This window comes from Mustelus asterias, chromosome 14, assembly GCF_964213995.1.
Source record: "Mustelus asterias chromosome 14, sMusAst1.hap1.1, whole genome shotgun sequence".
Lineage (NCBI taxonomy): Eukaryota > Metazoa > Chordata > Chondrichthyes > Carcharhiniformes > Triakidae > Mustelus > Mustelus asterias.
This window is the reverse complement of record NC_135814.1, coordinates 37,383,551-37,408,564: the sequence shown is the minus strand read 5'-3', so window position 1 is coordinate 37,408,564 and position 25,014 is coordinate 37,383,551. Positions and strand designations below refer to the sequence as shown.

Genomic DNA, 25,014 nt, shown 5'->3' with positions numbered 1-25,014 from the left:
GTGCATTGACCCGAACAGGTGCCGGAATGTGGTGACTCGGGGAATTTCACAGTAACTTCATTGCAGTGTTAATGTAAGCCTTACTTGTGACCAATAAATAAACTTGAACATTTTTTCTTTTAATACAACTTGTTGCTGTTGGCACACTTCTTCTAGGACCTCAGTGTATACCATTCATTTTCTGATGACTGCAAAATCTGGGCCATTCAGTTTAATTTTACCTAAAAATATCCCAATTTGGTGCACTATGGCACCAAAGGGGCTGTGTAAATATAAGCTGCTGTTTAGCAGATGAAATGGTAGTTAGTGCGTATGGGGGCTTTTCTGGAGGTTTGGTCATGTGATGATTTGAAGACATGTCATCTTAACATGTGACATCTGGTCATATGTCACCTGTAAATATTACTGCATTTGTATCAAATTTAGTTGTGCTAAAGGCTTTTGTGTGAGAAACTCCAAGAACCAGGAAGCCACCTATGGACAGGTGAAGAAGAGAAACAGGATTTTCCAAATAACATGAGCAAGCTAGATCTGGTGATGGAGTGACTCGACGAGTTGTGCATCAAATATGCTCTTATTTGTAGCTCTCAGTCATTAGGAAGTGAAGACGAAGATTTTAATATATGTAGGCGAAGTGAGGTTCTCGCCTTTCTGGTTCACCCTCAGCACTTAAATGCTGAAAGTCATGACCAAGCAAATTCTGGATCAATCAGCAGGCCTGGAAGCATTTGTGGAAAGAAACAGATGTTTTGCGTCTAAATGACCCTTCTACAGATTTGTTGCAGGTGGCATGCACCTTCTCACATGTGGCCACTGCAACATCAACTGGATTAAACTTGGAACTGCTGATGAAATTCATCAGGTGTCCACCCTTGACCCAGCAACCTGATTGAATGTCATGGTGGAGTTGGTGCAGCAGGATCACATCTCATCCTGACCCTGGAGGAGCCATTAGATTTCAATCCTTAGAAGACAGGTTTCTTCTGTATTACACTCCTGTGCTTACCTTAATGGCTGAACAGATGTTTATATATGATGATAAACAAAAATTTGGTGAGATTGGTCCCTGCCTGATTTTCTTCCCTCGTCCCACCCCTCATTCCAATTAAACTTGCTGCAGCTACCCTGAAATGAACCAATGGATGGTCAGTTTACCTGAATCCCTACATCATCTTTCACCAAGTTACACTTCCAAGTATTTATAAGGAAATGTGCGCTTTAGTAATCAGTGAGAAATATTACCTTTGTTTGTATTAACACTTAGGGCTCGATTTTACCAACAATTTGCACCCGCTTTTGGGCGCAAAATCGTGGTAAAGTCGGGTGAGGCCTTTATCGCGATCTGCACCCGCGTCCGTGCAGATCGCCACTTTACCGAGACCCACGAACGGTGGGCATCCGTTCCACGCCCAAATCGGGTGCAACGACGATTTAAATGCATTTAAACTGAATTAATGAACTGCCCACCCAACTCTATCAGCATTTTCCCCTTTACCACCGCGTTTACCAATCCGGAACCGCGCTTTTAGGGACCTGCTGAATAAAAGTCTGAGTCGGGTGCTCCAGCCTCTGAAGAATGCGTTCAGTGTTTCCAATGGCTCTCTGACTCAGATCAGTGGTGGGGGTGGGGGTGGAGGCGGGTCAGATCATTCTCTGGTTGGAGGGGGGAGGAGGGAAGTGAGGTCAGATCATTGTCTGGTTGGGGGGAGCGGGGAGGAGGAGGCGGGTCAGATGTATCTCTGGCGGGGGGGGGGGGGGAGGTCGAGTGTTGTCTGGTGGTGGGAGAGAGGAGGCAGGTCAGATGTTCTTCTGGAGGGGAGGGGGAGTGAGCCCAGACCATTCTCTGGGGGGGGGTGAGGCAAGTTTGTTGTCGGTGCGGGGGGGGGGGGGGGGGGGGGGTGGGGAGTGAGGCCAGATCGTTGTCTTGGTGGGGGAGAGGAGGGAAGCGGGTAAGATGTATCTTGGGGGGGGGGGGGGGGGGGCAGATAGATCTCTGGTGGGGAGGGCCGGGGGGGTTTGCTGCCACTCTGTGGGCAATCAGTGGAGGTGAGGGGGGCAGGGGTGGTAATCGGTCTGGGTAGTGGGAGTGTGGATAAGGGGGGCAGTGATATGTGTGTGTGTCCCTTATCCACCTCCCCCCACTACCCACACACATCACTGCCCCCCTTATCCACCCCCCCACTACCCACACACATCACTGCCCCCCTTATCCACTACCCACGCACATCACTGCCTCCCTTATCCACCCCCCCACTACCCACACACATCACTGCCCACCTTATCCACCCCCCCACTACCCACACACATCACTGCCCCCCTTGTCCACCCCCCACTACCGAGACCGATCGCCACCCCGTCCCCCCTCCTCCCCCACCGATCGCCCGCAGAGTGGCAGCGGACCCCCCTGTCCCCCCCACCAGAGATCCATCTGCCCCCCCCCGAGATACATCTTACCCGACTCCTTCCTCCCTCCTCCCCCCCCTACCCCAAGATACACCCTTGCTCCCGCTTTTCGCTCCCGGGCCGCTTTCTCCACTTTCTGTGGCTCGGGAGCGATCTGACACGGGCGCGCTTTTTCCAATTCTTTTCTAACTGCGCATGCGCAGTTCAGAGCTCCGATCATTCCGGTTGCGCTAAGCCCCGCCCACAGTGCAAATGGGACTGGAGATGGCTGAGAGCGTATGGGGGCACCTGAAAGCAGATTTCTAAGTCGGATCTGTACTACGCCCAGATTCGGCATTTAGAATGAAAATGGTAAAATCGGGCCCTTAATGTTAGAGATTTTCAGTAAATTAGTTTTGATAAGTTCAAATAGTGTGGACATGCCATTTTTCAGGGAATCTCAAGACCAATCAGGCCAACTGCTGTAATACTATTTTTTCTTATATTTTGGACAGTTATGGCAGTCCTGCTATGAAGGTATAAATTGCCAGATCAACGATGGCATAACAAGGTAAGTTGATCAGGAAAATGCCACATTTTACAAAGGTTTTGAATTGGAACTTCCTGTTAAGTGTACATGATACCAAAGATTCTCATTTAGCATAGAATATTTAATGACCACCCTAATCTCCTAAATTTAAATTCTCAATCAACTCTTGAAAAAGAAATCTTATATTTATATTTCAAAACAGTATGCTAAATTACATAAGACTAATTACCTCTGCTCCTGTCAAGAGGGGTCTTGACAATGTTAATGGAAGATAATTGGATGAAACATATTGGGTAGAGTATGGTTTGTAATTCATTTGTTTGTAACGTTGAAATACCTGTAAAATTTATGAATTGCACAAAGTAAAACGTTATATTAAAGACAAGGCTTAAATAACTGAAGATCATTTTAACAGAAGAAAGGAAAATCACACAAATGAATTGTGTCAGGCATTTTTGCTTTACATATACTTCTTTTAGCACAACATCAGATGAATTTAAAGCATAATTCTGACACTCTGGGCTGAATTTTCAAATGGGATAGGGTTTGGATTGGAGGTTTGGGGATGGGGGGTGTGTGTCAAGGGTCCTCCTTGCCAGTTTTCCACCATGATCCTGACTCCAAACCATTTTCAATGTGGGTGGCTCGGGACAGATTGGCTGCCCGCCCACCGGCAAGTGGTGGGCAGGTATTAAGGACAATTATTTTAAATTAATAGACTGTTAAAGGCCCCTATAATGCCAACATGGTAGACTAAGGGCAGAAGGGGATGCAATGAAAAATCAAGCAAGGGACTCACTATCCACATACATCAGACCCGTAATAACCACTGGGCCACAGCTGGGGCCACTGGGAATCACTTGGATGACCGCCCCTCTAGCATCATGACCAGGCAGCTGTGCCATTTTGAAAAGTTAAAAATTAACTTATCTGGCCTTCACTCTTATAATCCCCAGCTCAGATTGGCAGCTCTCACCTCAACTGATAAGGCTGCCAATCTCGAATCCTGTTAAATACATTTAACACTGGGATAGACAGATTTTTGCTCTCATGGGGAAGTAAGTGATTTGGAGAATGGGCAGGAAAATGGAGTTGAATCCTAAAATCAGTCATGTGGCGAGCAGGCTCGATGGGCCACAAGGTCTACTTCTGTTTCTTGTGTCCTTGTTGGATGAAATTCCGTTGGTCCTCCAGCTTCAGAAGTCCACTTACCACCCTAATTGCCTGGAACATTGAAAATTGCAACTGGCATGTTTGTGGTTGGGACTCAGAACCAGCCTCCATTTCCCATTTCCAAATCGCATATTGAAAATCGAGCTCTGGCATCATTAAGAATGATGTGGAGATGCCGGCGTTGGACTGGGGTAAACACAGTAAGAGTTTTAACAACACCAGGTTAAAGTCCAACAGGTTTATTTGGCAGCAAATGCCATTAGCTTTTGGAGCGCTGCTCCTTCGTCAGATGGAGTGGAAATCTGCTCTCAAACAGGGCACAGAGACACAAAATCTGTAACTTGATTTTGTGTCTCTGTGCCCTGTTTGAGAGCAGATTTCCACTCCATCTGACGAAGGAGCAGTGCTCCGAAAGCTAATGGCATTTGCTGCCAAATAAACCTGTTGGACTTTAACCTGGTGTTGTTAAAACTCTTACTATCATTAAGAATGGCATAAAAACTGCAACTTAAAATGTGTAACCTTTAGATTGAAGAATGGTAGAATTCTATCAATTACTACTTCTGAAGGCTTGACAGACAAGGGTCCAAGTGCATCAGGGGCCTAAAAACAAAATATGGAGATGTTTATTCATGAGACACAGTGTGCTATTTTGAATATTTGTTCAATTGGCATTTATGTTGTTATGCTAGGTTAATTTTAAACTGAACCCCATCAACAATGAAATGTTTAATTCTTGCAGCCATCAGCGAAGATGCTGAGACATTATGCTGCCAAACATTGAGAGAGAATTCTGTTATTGTTAAATTAAGTTAAAGTAAAGTAGAGTAAAGTTTATTTATTAGTCACAAGTAAAGCTTAAAGCTTACAGGAACACTGCAATGAATTTACTGTGAAATTCCCCTAGTCCCACACTCCGACGCCTGTTCGGGTCAATTGAAAGCTAGCATTAAATACTGGTAACATAAAATAGCTCATTATCCAGCATATTTGCCAAATGTCAATCTACATTTAAATGTGGAAAAGCCTATATGCTAATCTATATGCTTGTGCCAGACAGAACATATCACACAAAGCAACAGAAACATACAGAGCAAATAGTGACATTCATAAAATGACAAATACAGCAGCATCCTGAAATTTATTCTTTGATGTTATTTTCCCCAGGACATTCGGCATAACAATGACCAATTTCTATCCCTAAAGAGGCTATTTACATTCAAGTTGTTGCTGATGATGCAAATGAAACATTTAAAACCCATTCTATGGCCCAACCCAAGTCTGTCCTGTGTAGTGGAGGCAAAAACTCTGGCATCACTCAGGAAACCGTTGAATTCTCTGCAGAGTTTTCCTGGATAAAATGTTTAGATTGGGTCACATTACATTCTCTATCAATATCTATCTTATCTTGAATCTAGGTTCATTGTTCCTTGCCATTTGCCCTGCATTTTAATATACCATTTTCTTACAGTACCTTCTCCAAAACAATGTACAATATATCAAACGCTAAATTTATGCTATATGTGGTAACTGTCATCTACTGCCAATACACAGAATGGTCATCAACCTGAAAGGTTGGGTAGAATTTAATTAAGGCATTGGGGGTCCCACCCACTGATTGGAAAACCAATGCGAGCCCCACATCACCTTTCCAAGGGATGCCTGAAGCTATATAAGTCCCAACAGGCACTTTCCGGGACAACGTCAAGACTCCGACTCATCAAGGCCCCAGAAATGTGATACTCCTGTCCTCAAGTGCTGCCCGCCAATTGGAGGACAGTAGCTCTTTGTGGCAGCTACACTAGCAGTGGTGTCTGTTGCTAGCAATGGAGATTGTCACAAGATCCCTGGAGGGAGAGGTAAGTGGGAAGGGGGTCCATGGTGAGGGGCCACCAGCGAGAGAAGAGATCAACATAGAATCATACAGTGCAGAAGAGGCCCTTTGGCCCATCGAGTCTGCAACGAGACATTAGAAACACCTGAACTCCCACTTAATCCCATCTGCCAGCACTTGGTCCATAGCCCTGAATGTTTTGATGTGCCAAGTGCTCATCCAGGTACAGGGAGTTTGGAAGTAGCTTTAAGCAGCCCTTCTTCAATGCCGGGTCCCGCGATCAGGCACTGAGTGCCCGTTAAAAGAGCGACCTCTCCCCAGTCAGAAGGAAAAAACGGTTCAGACCAGTATTCTTATTTCCCTGTTTTAGTGGTGTTCCAGTTTAAAGTATACAAGACCAACCAGATCCGTATTCTTATTTCCCTGTTTTACGTTTTTTCCTTCTGCCCCGCCCCCCCCCCCCCCCCCCCCCCCCCCCCCCGCCACCGCCCCCACCACACATACACACCACTACACACCCCAAATAGTTTACTTGGCAGTTTTCAGTGAGTATGGGAGACCTGTACAAGTTAATTTAAATATTTAAATCCATGAGCTACAATTATATTCCACTGGGCTCAGGGACAATTGGTTTCAAAGGGTTTCTTAATGGGTCTAATTGTTTTCCCGGGCCATCGAGTGGGATTCCTATGTCGAGCCTTCTCATTCCTCCATTAAATGCAGGACCCCCCCGCACCCCCTGCCCATCTTGCCAGGTCCATTGGGTTTCATTAAACTTCGCCCATTAACTCCATGGGGCGAATTTTCCCATTCCGCCCACCATGGCAATCGGAACGGGCGAAGGACGGACCATGGAAAGGTCCATTGAGCTTGGGTGGGATTTTCCAGTTTCACGCCGGAAAACCCAGCTGCCACATTTCTTGACAGTTGCTGTATGAGTATTTCTGTCAAGAAGCAGGATACTTGTTATGAAGAATACTGTGTAGTTAAAATAAATGAGCTAACAGAACTGTTGTGTTGTTGTTTTCACTAAGTGATGAATATGACAGAAGCATATATTTGAATCGTGATTTGATTTTCATTAAATATAAATAATTCAGATTCCCAAACCATTTACATTTTACTTACTAATGCATCCCTCCAATCAGGAGAGACATAATAAGGGAACGTAAAAGGCTGAATGTCTTCCGCTGCAAAATTCATCGGGCATTTTTCTTCACTTTCCTGAACTGTCATTTCAACGGAAAATATACTGCTCGCTGTCAGGAAGGAAGAGCAAATGAAAACATTTTAGTACAGAGAAGTGCAGAGAGGTTCATTCTTTTGACCAATGTCGATCCATGAGATTCAATGTCTTACTTCAGCCTGACAATGGAGTGAGAATAGATATGCAGATAGAAACTGCCACTTGGGACTGGACTGGAATATTGGACTCAAACTTCTATTCATCAGGATTCCTTTCCATTCAAAATTCTGGTGGAGCAGGAGTATCATTAGATCCACTGATGTCAGTCAGTGGAGCAGATTGAGCAGCTCTTCCGTTCTCCCTTGCCACATTATAGGGGCAAGTCAGAGAAAATTGCTAAAAATCCCAGGGAATTTCATCCAGTCTGCCCTCACAATGGAATCACGGGATTCTCCCCAATCGACCTCGCCCAGACATATAAATGATCACCAAGGAGATGGCTTACCTAAAGGTTCACTTTCAAGTTGAAGGTATCTTTAAATCTTTTAAACCTGCAATCAGCACGAACCCGAATAATCTCAAATTAAAAGGCTTGGGGCCACTCTCTCCATTGACAGATTATAACATGAGCTCCTGATGTATCCTTGTGGGCACTGAACATCTCCCAGATTACCCTGTCCTCAAATTTGGATGAGGTCTGAATTGGCTGATGTTGGTGGACATGTGGTTATTCTGCTGTATTTCTGCAGGGTTAGTGTCATCTGTCTCTTCAAATGATTAAAGTTCCTTATAAAACACTACACTACACAGGAAATACAATATTTGTCCTCAGCAAATCAGCACAGACTGAAACGCATAGACGTACAAGCTAAGAAGCAGTCAAAAAACAATTGCTGAAAAATAGCACAATGCTGAAGCATAGCCACATTGCTAGTTCTTAAGCCATATTGGCAACTACACAGGTAAGTAATCGTAATGTTACAGACAGTAGGACCTTCAGTCTTAATTGGAACAAACTTAGCTATTTTGCCAAGGTTTTGTTCAGATATGTTAGTGATCTTTATAAATGCAAGCTTATAATTACTAACTGATTTTGAAGATGTCAGAAATATAATTTAATAACAAAATTTACAATTGTGAGGCACACAATGTCAAAAATGAGTGTAAGCATAAAATGTTATTCAATTGTAAATATACAGTTACTGGAATATAGTGTATTAAAATTGCTTACAGAATTCTTTAAAACAAACCAAATGCATACCTTTTAAAGAGAGCATATTTCCTCTTTTGAGGTTTTTAATAAGATTTTGCATTAAAGTCAATCTGTGGTTTACTCGGCATTGTATGATAACCTAAGATTAAAAGAGACGTTAGCTATTAATATGTTGGTAGGTGAATATGTTGGACTCTGTTAAATGCACATAATTGGCTAGCAAGGGAAGAGACAGGAATTTACTGCTCCTGCCAGCAGTCAAAATGTCATATTGTTTGCAAGCTGCTTAAAAGATATTTGAACTACTCACTCTCAAATCATGATATACAATTTGCATCACTATAACTATAAAGCGTAAGCATTTTGTTTGTTCCCAACTTCACCCGTATGCCAAGTTTATAAAAGTGCCACCAAGCTCACATATCAAGTAATAATCCTGATAAACTTCATATTTAAATAGAAAATATTAAATCATTTGGTGTTTCTCCAAATGTTTACACATGTATTGCTGACAACTGCTTAAGGTTTTTGGCTTTTTCTATGCCAATATTTGCTTCTTAATTGGTATCTGACCCATACCATAGGTGTTAGGTTGAAAAGAGTTGTTGGCTACACCTGCTGCCTAAAAGGAGCATGGGCCCGTCAAGGCTCCATGTTTCCAGTGTACTGGCCATGGCAGTCAAGGTACCATGTTTGCACTAGGACATAAGTGCAAGAATTGGGTATTGACAATTGTCAAGTCCACCAGCACAGAGCTGACTGTAGAATTTGGGTCTTTTGAAACTAAGTCCCTCATTATGAATGCATAATCACTTCTGTGGGGGAGAGAGGGCATAGGGAGGGCTAGCTCAGCCATGTGTTGACCTCCGAGATGTTGTCAGCCTGCAAGGGTTGGCCTTGTTATGTGATGTGCAAACTGAGGGAAAGTCAAGGTCTGGAGACTGTATTTCTGCCTTGAGGAACAAGAGGCAGACCCAGATGCTGATGAGGAGGGACCAAATCTACAAAGACGCTTGGTGTGACAAAGTGCGTGTAGGCGCTGCTCGTATATGGAGATGAGCAAAACACAGTGCTGGCTGCATCGGAAATTACTGCCATACTGAACATTTTTGCCGGTGCATCCTACCAGATCTCCAATGGGGACCTGTGTGGAATCTCACAATTGGTGAAACACAAATGTAAAAGGAAGGTGATTGATGCCCTTATCAATAACGCACACCTTTATGTGCAGTTCCGCAAAGACGAAGCAAGCCAGAGCTGTAGGATTTGTTACAATCTCAAGCTTCCCACAAGTGGCACACATATAGCCTTGGGAGTTCCCTGGCAGCAGCCTGTGAGATTCATTAATAGTGGAGGGTTTCACTCCTTGAATGTCCAGATTCAGCATGTTTTCCTAGGTACCCAGGCAGCTCACACTAAAATACATTTTGAGTCACTCCCAGCTGCCAGAGATATTTGGAAAAGCTCAGTATTTAGAGAGTTGGCTCCTCGTTGATAAGGGTGATCCCCTGAAAGCATGGCTAATGATGCCCATTCATTGCTCAGCAAACATCTAAGGAGAGATAAAATGCACGCATTCAGCCACAAGATCTTTAATTGAATAGATTACTGGCCCCTTAAAGATGTGTTTCTGATGTTTGGACTGGTCAGGTGGGGCTCTCCAATATTTACTGCAGAGAAATCCCGCATCATTGTATTTGGTTGCACCCTGCACAACCTAAACGCTGCAAAAGGAGATGTGTTTCCGAAAGGAAACATGAAAGAGCTGGATATCTCGTCAGACAAGGAAGACTTTGATGGGGGATGAATCTGAAAAGGGTGAGGATTCACTGAGCCACATGAGGATGTCATTGCATGGGCACAATGCAGATGTGCCCATGACAACCTCATACCTACAAGATTCCAGGAGGATTAAGGTGAAGACAAGCTTTTAAAAGCACAGCTCCTTCATGCTTCAATGAGGGGACAGAACAATATCTTTGTTGTCATCTTCAGCATGTTGTGAAAGATTAACAACTCATAATGAACACTGAGGAACCATAAGTCACATTCAACCCTAACAATGGGATCATCCTTGCAAGGCTCAGTAGCCTTGGGACCATGTGACCACTGAGGAATGTGCTTAGCATTCTATTAGCATACACTCCTCAGCAACTGCACATGTTTCAAGTATGGCACCAGCAAGTCTCAGGCTGTGACATCCTTTGGGACATTGAAACATAGATGCTTTCATGCCTGCATGACAGCAGCGGAGCAAGGCGGCTGTAGGAGGAAAAATATTTGGCAATGATTCGCGCTTAACTATCTCAAAATGGAGTTAAATTTAGACAACCCCACCTCTCCAAACACCAGCTCTCATGAATGCTTAATGCAGAGGCCTCATCTTGCAGTCCTGACACCTGCAGCAGAAGTGGAGGCAGCCTGCTGACTGCTATGTCCTGTTGTCTGAAATGGCTTTGGCGGTGTCCTCTGGAGGCCCAAGGCCTGGATGGCATTGGTCTGCTAAGAGTGCCCTGCTCTGGGGCAGGTTCTTTACTAGACCGGTGGAGTTGGTGGGGTCACAGGCAAAGAGAATTTGGAATGGCAGACACCCATGGAGTGTCCTGGGTGGATGCCTGCTGTCTGGCAGGTTCTCCTCCTCCCTTCAGAAGCCAAAGACAATGTCCCTACTCCTTTGAGGAGAAGTGACACCTAGAGGGAGGTCAAAGTGCCCGTCCTCTCATTTGTAGCCACTGCTGGAATGCACCCATGTTTAGAGTGATGGTGCACAGTTCTGAGCGCAAATCCGGCAGCATTTGTTGGGACCTGGGTCTCCAAGGCAGTTGACACTCTTCCCCTGGAGACTTCAATATGCTCAGATGCCAGTGCCACAACATCAGGAAGAATGTGGATGGACTCCTCTACCCTTTATTCCAATGCCTTCATTCCAGCCTCTGCCAATTCTGCCTGGTGTTATCCTGCCTGTCTTTGTATGTCCAATATTCCTCACAGGTCCAATTGCAGAGGCTCACTATCAGACTTTGACTCTGCAGGGGTCTGGTTCCCAGCAGTCCTCTGAATGTCAGAGACCTTGGCTGTTACTGCCTCCGCCTGCTGTGGACACATGAATGTAAGTAACCACCAAATTGGGACACTGTGGGTCCGACTTTACCATTTTGATTCTGAGTGCTGGGCAGACTTGAATCTGGGAGTGTTTCAGGTCTGACTTTTCGACCCGTTCTCAGGCACCCCCATACGCACTCTGCCTGAAATAAAATCAGCAATTCTGAATCACGCTGCAGAAGCCTGTGGGTGGGGCTTATTGCGCCTGAAACACTGCCGCTCCGATCAGCGCTTCCAACTGCGCATGCTCACAAAAAAAAGATAGAATGCTGCTCCCCTACCACATCCCGCCCGGATAATGTCTCCCCCTGGCCCCCACAACATTACTGACCCCCTTATCCCCCCCACCCACCCGCCACCAAAACCGATCGCGGCCCCCTCCCCCACTTCCCCCCAACGATCTCAGGCAGAGTGGCAGCGGATCCCTCCTTCCCCCTCACTCATCTCAGGCAGAATGGCAGCGGATCCCCACTTCCCCCTCACTCATCACAGGCAGAGAGATCCACCCTCCCCCCTACAGATATCAGGCAGGGTGATCCCCCTCACCCTGGACCCTCCCGCACAAGGCCCCCAGCTCCTCTGGAATCCAATGGCTGTGTGACACCTCCCTCTCTCTCCCCTGTCCCCAATCATTGAGGCACTGATCCACCACCCCCCCTCCCCATTAACAGACCAGCAAGCGCTCACTTGCCTTCCCCCCAATGCGAATAAGCAAACTGCATGGAACTTGCTGGAATGCTCTGTCCAACTGCCTGCAGCTGATCTGTCCTAACGAGGGGCAGCTCTATTAAAAACTCAAGAATGGACAGGCAGGCAGCATTCCTGCCCAAAATGTGCGCATGAGCAGCCCCCTGATTCTCTGAGGGTGACCTCGGGAGGCTGCTGGGTGCGGCAGAGGCAAGGCGGGACACCCTGTTCCACCCAGGAGGACACAGACCAAGGGGGTGCTGATGGAAATGCAGCCTGGGAGGAAGTCGCCACCTCGGTCAGTGCCAGGGCACTGGCCTCCCGAACCGGGAAGCAGTGCCGGAAAAAAGTCAATGACCTCATCCGGGCAGCAAAGGTGAGTGCTGAACCCCATTTTGCATCTTTCCCCATATCTCCCCCAGATCCTCCCATCCCCAGCATCTTGCATGCTTCCAGCTCCTGACCCCAAAGCACCTCCTTCCTTTCCCCCCAATGAGCCCCACTGTGCTTGCCCTCTAAGGGGCAGGAGTCACGCCACCATTTCTTTCATGGCTCCTTCTGTCTCCACAGGAGAAGATCAAGCACAACACACGTGAGAGGGCGAAGACAGGGGGTGGTGAGCCAGATCTCCGGGTCCTCACCCCCTTTGAGGAGCAGGTGCTGGAGCTCTCCAGAAAAGGGAAGATGCGGGCTGTCAGTGACAGCATGGTTGGGCTATCGTCAAGACGTGAGCACTTGTCATTCCTTCAATCACTTTGAGGCAACTTCTCGGGGGCACGATGCAAGGAGCAAGGTTTAAAGGAGATGTAGGAGACATGCTTATTTGCCTGGAACTTGCTGCCGGGGGAGGTCGTGGATGCAGATACGATAGTGACTTTTAAGGGGCTACAGCTATGTGAATGGGATGGGAATAGAGGCATATGGTCCCCGGAAGGACATGGGGTTACAGATCAGATGGGGAGCCTGGTCACTACAGGCTTGGAGGGCTGAAGAACCTGTTCCTGTGATGTAATTTTCTTGCTTCTTTGTTCTATGTTCAATGGACACATGTGAATCATGTGTTTGGCATCCCGGATTCCTCTCCCTCCTTTGCACTTAACCTTGTGTCCTATGTTGGAGGCACAGATCGTTCTGGACTACAGGCCCTGGCTACAGCTCCCGTCCCTCCTGGTCCAGACAGCTCGGACGAGTCCTCAGAGGATATGGGTGAAGGGACCTCCAAGAGTGGCACCGTTTTGGCGTCAGCTGCCACCTCACAACTCATCATCCCAGATACCGACTCGTCGGTGGGTCCAGTTAGTGTTGAGGCTTCTGGGTCACTGTCTGGTGAGCACGACACATCTGATAATGTACATCGGGTGGAGAAGGGAACGTCCAAGGCCTCTGGCATGCGGGGGCCTGCCGAAGGCGAGGCCTCAGCTGGCCCCAGGATACATGCTGGTCCTCTGAGATCACTTCTCCCTCAGCTGCTGGAGATGCAGCAACAGAGCCAGGGAATGCAGGAGGGGCTGACGGCCACTCTGGACCAACTGCAAAGCTGTTGGGAGGAGTCCCAAAGCTTTCAGGTGGACCAGCTAATGCCTGTTTTGCGTGCTTCCCGGGCTAATACTACAAGGAGAGCATCTGCCATGGAAAGCCAGCGGCAGGGGATCCTCACCACGAGTGGCAGGCTCCAAGTGATAGCTGAGTCACAGCAGGCCACAGCTGAGGGACTGAACAGGCTTCTCGATTCTGCGGCCCATGGCTGAGAAGCTCAAGAGCTTGCAGGAGACCCAGTGGGACAGCACTGAGACACAGCGGCCTATGGCAGCACCCATTGAGTACATGGCTCTCAGAGGGTCATGGCTGAGGGGTTGCAGAGCATGGCCCAGTCTCAAAAGGCCACAGCTGAGGGCTGGCAGAGTGCAGCCCAGTCTTCAGAGGGCACTTGCTGTGGCCATTGAGAGGTGGCCCCTGACTCAAGTGGCCATCACAGAGGGCTCAACCACCATGGGTAGGACGCAGGTGATCCTCCTGGATGGCAGTGCCAGGTGATGCCAGAGCTTCTGCAGAAGCACTGCCATCCCATGGAGTGCCCAGGGGCCCACAGGAACCCCAAAGGAGGGGGAAGGACTCGAGCCCATGCTGGGGCCTTCCAACCAGGAGACTGTGGCTGTGGCTACACCTTCTGACTCCCCCTTTCCTGACACCGGGGCATCTGAAGGGCAGCGGGATGAAGAAGGTGTCATGGAAACATCCCAGTCACCTGGAAGCAGGCCAGGGCCCTCAAGGTCCAGGGCCTCTGGAGGTCGCCCGCCACGCGCATCACAGGCCATGGGGCGAGGTAGCCAGCTGGCCCCCTCCACCTCTGATGTACATTCTGGGGAGTCACTGAGATGTAATGGTAGGCCATGTAAGGTTAGGAAGTTATAGTTGCACTGAGATGGCATGGGTGAAGGGCTGCACTAGTTAGAAAGATATTTAAGCACCTTAACGTTTCCTGTTCACAAGTTTTTTTGTTAGAACATCTTATATAAACACCTTTATTGTAAATAAATGTTTTTTCACCACCCACCTGTCTCAATTATGAATCCTCTTCCATTGATGATTGCCTGAGGGATGCTTCATGTTGATGTCAGTTGGGGAGGCCCCTCAATGCTGTCACCGAGAAAAGGAAGGTATTGGTTCCCCAACCCCATGAGCGATTCTCTCTCATCCCCCACCCCAGGGCCCTGTATGGTGGTTTCAGATCCCTTACCTACTACACAGAAATGGGCCCCGGTGCCAGCGTGCATGCGGAGCTCAGGTAGGAGTCAGACTATTTTGCACCAGGGCATCATCATAACAATGTTTAGCAAGTCGTCATCACCTTCCTGCCTGCCAAAAAACTCGCTAACACAGAGTACCCAGGCCCAGCACTCTGGTGTCTGGTTGGTGTTCCTTGGCATGCTCTTCCTCATCTGTCTCCTCCTCCTGCTGGTCATCTTCCACAGCGATGGCCAGCTGATCAGCCTCCGCGTCCTCCTCCTCCAAGAGGTCACCTCTCTGTAGAGCCCGATCGTGCAAGGCACAGCACACAACCACTATGCAGGAACAGATCACTGGGCTGTATTGGAGGACTCCGCCAGATCGTTCCAGGCACCGGAATCATATCTTGAGGGGCCAATGCACCTCTCCCCTACTGCGTGGGTGGCTACATGGGCCTCATTATAGCGAGTCTTCACCTCAGACACAGGCCTCCGCACAGGCGACATTAGCCATGTCCGAAGCGGGTAACCCATATCACCCAGGAGCCAACCTCGCAGCCTGAGCTCCTCCTCGAATGTCTCCGGGATGTCTGAGCTCCTGACAGTGAAGCTGTCATGCACGCTGCCTGGATGTCTGGTGCAGAGGTGCATGATGGTCATATTATGGTTGCACACTAGCTGAACATTCAGAGAGTGAAACCCCTTCCTATTTACAAATCAATTCTGTAGGGGGGCCTTGAGGGCAATGTGTGTGCAGTCGATCGCCCCCTGCACATTACGCATCCCTGCAATGGCTGCGAACCCTGTAGCCCGGGCTTCCTGCTGCGCCTGGTCCAGGTTGAAGTTGATGAACTGGCCAGCCGGGGCATACAGGGCTTCAGTGGCCTGCTTCACACAGGTGTGCACGGCAGATTGGGAGATGCCACAGACATCTCCACTCGGGGTCTGGAAAGAACCAGTTGCGTAGAAGCTTAGAGTGGCTGTCAATTTGACAGCCACCGAGAGTGGGTGCCCCCCACCCCCCTCGCCCCCCGCCTCGAGGCGCCAGGTCCTGCAACAGGTTGCACAGGTGTTGCACGTTCTCCTTTCGGAGTCGGAGACGTCGGCGGCACACGGTGTCCGACATCTGTTCGAAGGACACTCGTGCACGGAACTGCCGGGGTCTCTGCTCCCTCTTTCTCCTGCGCCCCCCTCTGGGTGAATGACGGACACCTCCTGCCTCTGGTGGTCATCTCCCTCTACTCCTGCAAGTGTAAAGGCCTGGGCCTCCTGTGCCCGCAATTCTTCCTCCTGCTCCATCTCCTCAGCTCCAGCACCAACCAAAAGAACAGCGAGACCTGTTGGTTGCGAGGAAAAAGCCATGGTGTCATTCTGAAGTGGGTGGGGGAGGGAGGGGAGATGGAGAGGAACACATGTAGAGGTTATGGAATGCTGCTTGCCTCTAACACATCAACAGTCACTGTAAAGGGGGAAATGCTGGTAAAGTTGGGTGTCCAGCCCCTTAATTCAATTTAAATATATTCAAATGCATTTAAATTGCCATCGCGCCCGTTTCAGGAGTGGTCCCAATCACAGGCATTTTCAGCCATTGGTAAAGGGGGAACCGGCACGGAGACGGTTGTGGATCGCGTTACCCGCCTCATGCTCAACTTTACCAAAAATGCGCGCAACTTGATGGTAAAATCGGGCCCAGTGCTTACTCTAAAACTAGAACCCAATGAGGTAGATGTATCTGTGCTGGTGAAGGGTGCAGGTGAATGCGGTGATGGATCTTCATCTGATGCTTCCTCTGTTTCCTCATCTGAGATGATCTGGGCTGTGACTGAGATGCTGGCTTGGCATCTTCCTCTGCCTTTTCTTGCTGGTAGCTGGGATAGAGGAAAGAGATAATTTGTGATTGTCAAGGCCGGCTCCTGCTCTATAGGTCATTCAGAGTCATTGTCCATATGTGACCTTATGTAGACTGGATGGACCCTCACTGGCTTGTTGAGGGAGGCCAATCTCACCATCATGCAGGAGCAATCTCTGTCCTCACCAGCGAGTTCTGCTACATGCTTCTTGTGGGAGCAGAGAGTCCTCAGCACTCCTGAGCACTAGAGTACCCTCTTGCTCTTCATTATCTCCTGCCAGTCGTGGGCAATGCAGAAAGACTGATAGATTGATTGTGAGCACTATGGATGAAAGAACATTTCAGAAGCATGTATGTCTGTTGTATGTGCTGAGCCCTCCCCAGCAAAGAATTAAGACACTGTTTGTGAGATTTACATGAGATTATGATCTTAAAGTGGCTGTAACATATTCAGTGCTGATGATCCATCTGATGGTTGAGTGTGACATCCCTATGGACTCTAGTCCTTAGACTGTCTGATGACGTAATGCAAATGTGAATCTGGAGTGAGTAGAACTAATACTGGAGGAGCACAACAGATCATTCATTTGTTTTCTGCACTGCAGGGCAATCATTTTTTGTGTCTCATTGGCACTGACCTCCCAATTGATCTGCTCCCAGGCTGACATAGTTAGGTAAGAGGATTTACTGCTCCCATCCCTTCGAAAGAGGACCTCCCACCTTTCTTGGACAGCCTGGAGGAGAATCCCTCAGTATGAACTATGAAGCCAAGGGTTTGTTGCAATTGGTTGCCATTGTAATGCAGATGTTCAGCCTACAACTGACCTGCAGTGGTTAAATGTCTGTGTGAGTATAATTTAAATATGGCAGCGGGAATTTTGTTCCCATGAGGTAACAACAGGGTGGATGAATCCCTGCACACCTCGCCAAGAGATTCAATGATCTCCAGGTTGACGCATAAGCAATGAGCTGAGAAAGCAGAAAATCGGGAGTGAAAATCCACCTTTTTGCCTGGCAGGAATCAGATCGACTTTTCTACCAGCTACTGTTCTTAGTCTCCAGAATGGAAAATTCTACCCATAGGAACACTGGAGCATGGGATTTAGGAGCAGCACTGGGCCCTTTGATAGAATCATGGCTTATCTGGTTGTGGTCTCAACTCTACCTTCCTGTCTTATTCCTGTATAATCAGCACCCATGCAAAGCCTTGGATATGTACATAGTGATGGGTTAACAATGAATGGTTTATTTTTAACCATACAAGCTTCCAGACTTCTCCAAGAAGCATCAAGCTCCTTTACAGCACTTGACTCCATTGTTTATCAAAAATCTAACTCAGCCTTGAATAATTTCAATGACCCAGCCTCCACTGCTTTGTGGGGTAGAGAATTCCACAAACAAGGAAAACTATAATCTCCATTTTGAAAGACCACTTATTCTTAAACTGTGTCCCCTTTCCCCAGTATTCACCCTATTTGTCCTCTCAGGATCTTATATATGATTCAATAAGATCTTCTAAACTCCAATAGGTATGGGACCGACCAGTTCAACCTTTCTTCATAAGATATATCCTTCATCCCAGGAATGAGTCATGTGAACCTTATCTGAATTGCTTCTTACACATTTGTATTACTTTCTCAATATGGAAGCCAAAGCTGTATACCGCATTCCAGATGCACTCTCACCAAGGCCCCATAGGGCTGCAATAAAACTCAGCTATTTCTATATTTCATTCCCCTTGCAATAAATTTGTCGTGCAGCCAAATGGATTTTCCAGGCGTTTTTGTAACACAAATAACATTTGCAAAGGGTGAAATATGCACTAAAATAATTGCAGCTTTGGTAATTGTTTCCGACGTTTTCACTTACTCATGTGACCAGTCACTACATCCTATTAAATTTACCTTCTACTCCTCACAAGCTATTCGTCACAGGAGGAAAAGCACTCAGAAACAGCCCTTTAAGAACTGCTGATCGGCAATTCTTATTCCTCCAGTGGACTTCAAAGTTGCAGCCCAGCAATGGTGATGAAGTCGCCCACTTTACGTAAATGAATGACCCCATAAGAACAGATGGGGCCAGCACACTACATTCATAGATTGCGGTGATTGCTTGGTCAGAGCCTCAGTTGACAGATTTATCCTATTGTGGACTACAGGTTCTACTATTCGGGTCATATAAGGTCAATTATGCTTTTTTTAAGTAACAATTAAATTATCCTTACAGTTACTTGAATATCTTACATCCTCAGAGCTCCTGCATTATTATAACTAACCCGCTGATGCTGTAAAGCCAGCCAATAAAAAAAAACAACATAAATTATTGGCACCTTTTTATAAGAGCACCACTCTCCTGTTTTGTCAAAAACATTATTACAGAATTTACTAATCATTGTATTTGGATATGATTCTGTACCTTTCGTGCAGCTTGCTGGAAGTGTTTGAGAGCTCGATGACGAACTTCCCAAGGATCAATAGAATAAGGGTCAAATACTGGTGTGCAGCTTGGAAACTGTAAGCCAGAAAACAAGAGGTCAGATAACGTATTGAGCCAGTTTAATTGCTGATGACTGTAGTCATTGTTGATTCTTTTGTGAAATTTAATTTATATACCTTAACCCTACTTGAGCATCGTTTCATAACCTTAGTATAATTAACATTGAAGGTGATGATTAAGATAATTCTCTGCAACTACATGGTTCACTTTTTGCAAAATATCTTCATAATATATAAGTAATTATTACACAGAAGTTCAATTAAATGAAGTTATTAAATAAAAATATTTGATAAATGAAACAAGTATACCATGTTTTTAAATGCACAATGAACACTATTTTCAACAGAACACAGAATGAGCACAGTTTATACTAAAGACTGGGGGACTTCAATGTCCACCATCAGACGTTGCACAGCAACATAATTACAAACCAAACTAACCAGAGGGCAGACAATGGCCTCGTGATATTATCATTAGACAATTAATCCAGAAACTCAGCTAATGTTCTGGGGACTCAGGTTTGAATCCCGCCGTGGCAGATGTGGAATTTGAATTCAATAAAAATAATATGGAATTAAGAGTCTATTGATGACCATGAAACCATTGTCAATTGTTGGAAAAACCCATCTGGTTCACTAATGTCCAATGGGAAGGAAATCTGCTGTCTTAGATGATTTCAGCTAGGCTAATGAAGTTGGCTTGCTGGAGTATGAATGACTAATTGATGGTTAAATCAGGGAGCTCCATGCTCCCTATTTAAAGCAGGTGTGCCAGACTCCCAGCCTGCATTCAGCAGGGACCAACTGGAGAGCTGGCTGTGTACAGATGTATGGTGTAAATAAATTAACTTGGTGACAGGACTTTCGCCTCCGTGGAGTTATTACACTGTCCTTACCAGAGCCACAGCAATGTGGTTGGATCTCAACTGCCCTCAGGCAACTAGGGATGGGCAAAAACTGCTGGCCAGCCAGTGACGCCCATGTCCCACCAATGAATTAAAAAAAAACAAATCCTGCAGTACACATCTGCCAGACTGGGCCTACAACAAGTGGTGAGAGAACTAACTACAAGGACAAAACTACTTGACCTCATCCTCACCAATTTGCCTGTCATAGGCATCTCTCCTTGACAGAATTGGTATCAGGGAGCACCACACAGCTCTCATTCATGGTTGTAATGTTCAGTGTTCATCAAATGTCATTTCCCTCAGTCTTCTGAGAATGCTTGAACCCACTTCCAGCAACAAGGCCCAATCCAGCGACTCCTTCTCCCAGCCACATCAGGGCAAATCCTACAGTGTCCTTGAATCTCTATAGGTTCAAAGAATCATAGAATCCTAAAGTGCAGAAGGTCGCCATTTGGTCCATTGAGTCTGCACTGATCACAATCCCACTCAGGCCCTATCCACATAACCCCATGCATTTTCCCTAGCTAGTTCCCCTGACAATAAGGGGCAACTTAACATGGCCAATCCACCTAACCCGCACATCTTTGGACTGTGGGAGGAATCTGGAGCACCCAGAGGAAACCCACACAGACACGGGGAGAACGCGCAAACTCCACACAGACAGTGACCCAAACCGGGAATCGAACACGGGTCCCTGGTGCTGTGAGGCAGCAGTGCTAACCACTGTGCCACTGTGTTGTCCCGATCTCTTCTATCAGAGAATTAGCTTCAACCAACATTTTTCTTGATGTTTAAAAGGAACAACCTTCCCTTTGTTGTGCGCAATAGCTGCTGTTTCTCTGTCTGTCTCTCCCTCTGCCCAAGACTCTCTCCATTTCTGTCCAGGGTCTCTGAGCCAGTTTGCATGAGGTCTTAGAGTTTCAAATCTCTGGGAAATTATAGTTCACTTTACTACTGGTGGCTTCCATTTCTGTTACCTGTTTCGGGAAATCACCTTTCTTATTTTGCATAGTTTGTACAGATTTTCCACATCTTTGGTTAGGAAATTGTATTCTTGGTTTGGATCTGGTTAACTTAATCAAAAGCAATATTACTGGGGCCTGTTATCAGAAATCAGCATATTTCTTAGGAAACACTCTAGGTGATAGCAGGACAATTGGAGGGGTTCCCATCATCCCTACTGTCTCTTTCCTATCTCACAGCCAATTGCCAACCCAAGGCAATCAGGCAGAGTCAACATGGTTTTATGAAGGAGAAATCATATTTAACCAATTTATTGGAGTTTTTTGAAGGAATAACATGCAGTGGATTGCTAGGAACCAGTGCTTAGATTTACAGAAGGTATTTCATAAGGCGCCACATCAAAGGTTATTGCGGAAAATAAAAGCTCAAGCTGTTGGGGTAACATGTTGACATGCTAACAGAAAACAGTTGGCATAAATGGTTGGCAGGATGTAATGAGTGGTGTGTCATATGGATCAGAGCTCAACTTTTTACAATGTATATAAATAACCTTGCATAAAGGGATTGAGGGTATGATTGTGAAATTTACTGACGACACAAAGAAAAGTAGGAAAGTAAATTGTGAAGCGGACATAAGGAGGCTACGAAGAGACATAGATAGGTTAAGTAGATGGGCAAAAACTGGAGTATAACGTGGGAAATTTTGAAATAGCCCAATTTGGCAGGTAGAATAAAAAGAAGCATATTATTTAAATGGTGAGAGATTGCAAAGCTCTGAGATTCTGAGGGATCTGGGTGCCCCCTTGCATGAATCACAAAAGATTGGTATACAAGTACAGCAAGTAATTAGGAAAGCTAATAGATTATTATTGTTTATTGTGAGGTGAATTGATCACAAAAGTAGGGAGGTTATGCTTCAGTTGTGCAGAGCATGGTGAAACCACAGCCAGAATTTTACTGCCACGCCTGCCCTGGAATTGAGGCGGGCGAGGCTCGCAGAACGGAATTCTCCATTGGCCTCGGGTGGGATTTTACGAGCCTAGCCCAAGCGAGGTCGTAAAATTCCAGCCCACATCTGGAGTAGTGTACTGCATTGGTCTCCTTATTTAGAGAAAGACGTAAATGCATTGGAAGCAGTTCAGAGAAGGGTTACTAGACTAATATCTGGAATGGGTGGGTTGTCTTATGTGGAAAGGTTGAGTAGGATAGGGTTGTATCTGCGGGAGTTTAAAGAGTAAGGGACAACTTGATTGAAACCTTGAAGATTCTGAGGGGTATTGACAGGGTGGAAGTGGAGAGGATGTTTTCTCGTGAGAAAATCTAGAATAAGGAGTCACTGTTTAAAAATAAGGAATTGCTCATTTAAGACAGAGATGAGGAGAATATTTTTCTCTCAGAGGGTCATGGCTCTTTGGAATTCTATTCTTCAAAAAGACAGGAGAAGCAGTCTTTGAATCATTTGAAGGCAGAGTTAGATAGATCCTTGATTAACAAGGTGGTGAAAGGTTGTCGGGGTAAGCAGAAATGTGCGGTTGAGGTGACAATCAGATCAGCCATGCTGGAATTGAATGGCAGATCAGACTCGAAGGGCCAAGTGGCCTACTCCTGCTCCTAATTAGTATGTTTGTATTTTCATAGATTATCCAATTAGATTAGCTAAACATGCTCCATTTCTACAAATACAAGAGGACTCTTATAGATATCGGGTGACATACTTGATGGGCAGCTTTCAATGGGGTACCAGAGTCTCGACACTGCATCCCCTCCTCATCTCTTTCTTAAAGTGTTACCCCTTATTTTTAAACAGTGACACCTCGATCTAGAATTTCCCACTAGAGGAACATCCTTTCCACATCAACCCTGTCGAGTCCCCTCAGGATCTTAGATGAATTGTAAATGGATACAAAATTGGCTTCATGACAGAATCATGACAGGGATCAGTGCTGGGTCCACTGTTATTTGTCATTTATATTAATGATTTGGAGGAGAATATAGGAAGCATGGTTAGTCAGTTTGCATTGGTGATTGCAAGATTGGTGGCATAGTAGACAGTGAAGAAAGTTATCCCCAATTGCAACAAGATCTTGATCAATTGGGCCAGTGGGCTGACGAATGGCAGGTGGAGTTTAATTTAGACAAATGCGAGGTGATGCATTTTGGTAGATTGAACCAGGGCAGGACTTACTCAGTTAATGGTTGGGCATTAGGGAGAGTTACAGAACAAAGAGATCTAGGGGTACATGTTCATAGCTCCTTGAAAGTGGAGTCACAGGTGGACAGAGTGGTGAAGAAGACATTCGGCATGCTTGGTTTCATCGGTCAGAACATTGAATACAGGAGTTGGAATGTCTTGTTGAAGTTGTACAAGGCATTGGTAAGGCCACACTTGGAATACTGTGTGCAATTCTGGTCACCCTATTATAGAAAGGATATTATTAAATTAGAAAGAGTGCAGAAACGATTTACTAGAATGCTACCGGGACTTAATGGATTGAGTTATGAGGAGAGGCTGGATAGACTAGGACTTTTTTCTCTGGAGCGTAGGAGGCTGAGGGGTGATCTTATAGAGGTCTATAAAATGATGAGGGGCACAGATCAGCTAGATAGTCAATATCTTTTCCCAAAGGTAGGGGAATCTAAAACTAGAGGGCATAGGTTTAAGGTGAGAGGGGAGAGATACAAAAGTGTCCAGGGGGGAAATTTTTTCACACAGAGGGTGGTGAGTATCTGGAACAAGGTGCCAGAGGTAGTAGTAGAGGCGGGTACAATTTTGTCTTTTAAAAAGCATTAAAATAATTACATGGGTACGATGGGTGTAGCGGGATATGGGCAAAATGTGGGCAATTGGGATTAGCTTCGGGGTTTTAAAAAAAAAAGGGCAGCATGGACAAGTTGGGCCGAAGGGCCTGCTTCCATGCTATGTTTCATTCAATCACCTCCTACTGCTCTAAATTTGAGCAAATACAAGCCTAGCTTGTCCAACCTTTCTTCATAAAACAACCTGCCCATCCCAGGTATTATCTAGTTGTATTAGTCACATTGTCTGTGGTCTTGTGGAGCACGTTTTTGGAGCACAGTGAAATATTTTCCAGTATTCATTTCCTCCCAAATTGGCCCAGGATTTTAAAAAAATCATTTTTTGTCTCTTCTGGGTGATTATTTGGCAGCTAGTGGGTGGGATTGTTTGGGTTGATAAAGCTTAACTGCAGGATTAATTAATTAACAAAAATGGTAAAAAGTCAATGCAAAGTGGCAGAATTTTGTTGATTTTGTCCCCTTTTGGGCCATTTTTAGGTTTGAAATCTGACTCCTCAATGTGTAGTCTTTGTGCTTGCTCCTTACCAGAGCCCACCTTCGAGTTCCCTGACCAATTGGGGAGGGATGTCAGGAAGGCATACTGACTCTGTCAAAGGGAGGACAGCATGCTTCAAAGATGCTCACCAGCACTTGGAATTTTCAGGCTGCAGCAACTGCAGGACATGGAGGAGGCCACCGCTGAGGAGAAGGCAGTTGGTGCTGTTGCTGGTGTTGCTCCTACTACAGCTGTTGGCCATGATCTGGTCTTGGCACATGTGGAGCTGCTTCCATACCATTATGAATGCTGGCAGCAGGGATTTGGAGCGCTAGACAGGTGTACTATCTTCCAATCTGTTATCAATCTGCTGTCAAGCATCTGAGAGAACGGCTTCGAACAGCAGTCTCAATGCCCCATGGCTGGAGTTACTCAGCTCAACTGATCAAAACCTTAACAGCTTGTCGGTTGTACTGAAGAAGCTCTTTCTATTAAGTACTCACCTCAGTGACTATAGCGTGCTGCTGACAGACTGGGAAATGTGTTTCATGACTGGGAAATTCAGGATTCAGTGTTGAAACAGCTAATAATTGGCTTATGAACAACCTCAATCACTTCTTAAATAAAAGCAAATTACTGCAGTTGCTGGAATCT

At 46.1% G+C, this 25,014-nt stretch overlaps 1 protein-coding gene across 1 annotated transcript in view; it reads right to left on the bottom strand.

The window, feature by feature from the left end:
- cfap221 (cilia and flagella associated protein 221) overlaps nt 1-25,014 on the bottom strand; it is a 109,078-nt gene that overhangs the window by 23,866 nt on the left and 60,198 nt on the right. Inside the window, exons 13-17 of the mRNA XM_078229169.1 lie at nt 19,118-19,213; nt 8,387-8,477; nt 7,068-7,198; nt 4,628-4,708; nt 3,162-3,269 (exon numbers count right to left, since the gene is read on the bottom strand). Coding sequence (XP_078085295.1) covers nt 3,162-3,269; nt 4,628-4,708; nt 7,068-7,198; nt 8,387-8,477; nt 19,118-19,213 — 507 coding nt within the window. The remainder of the gene's footprint in view (nt 1-3,161; nt 3,270-4,627; nt 4,709-7,067; nt 7,199-8,386; nt 8,478-19,117; nt 19,214-25,014) is intronic.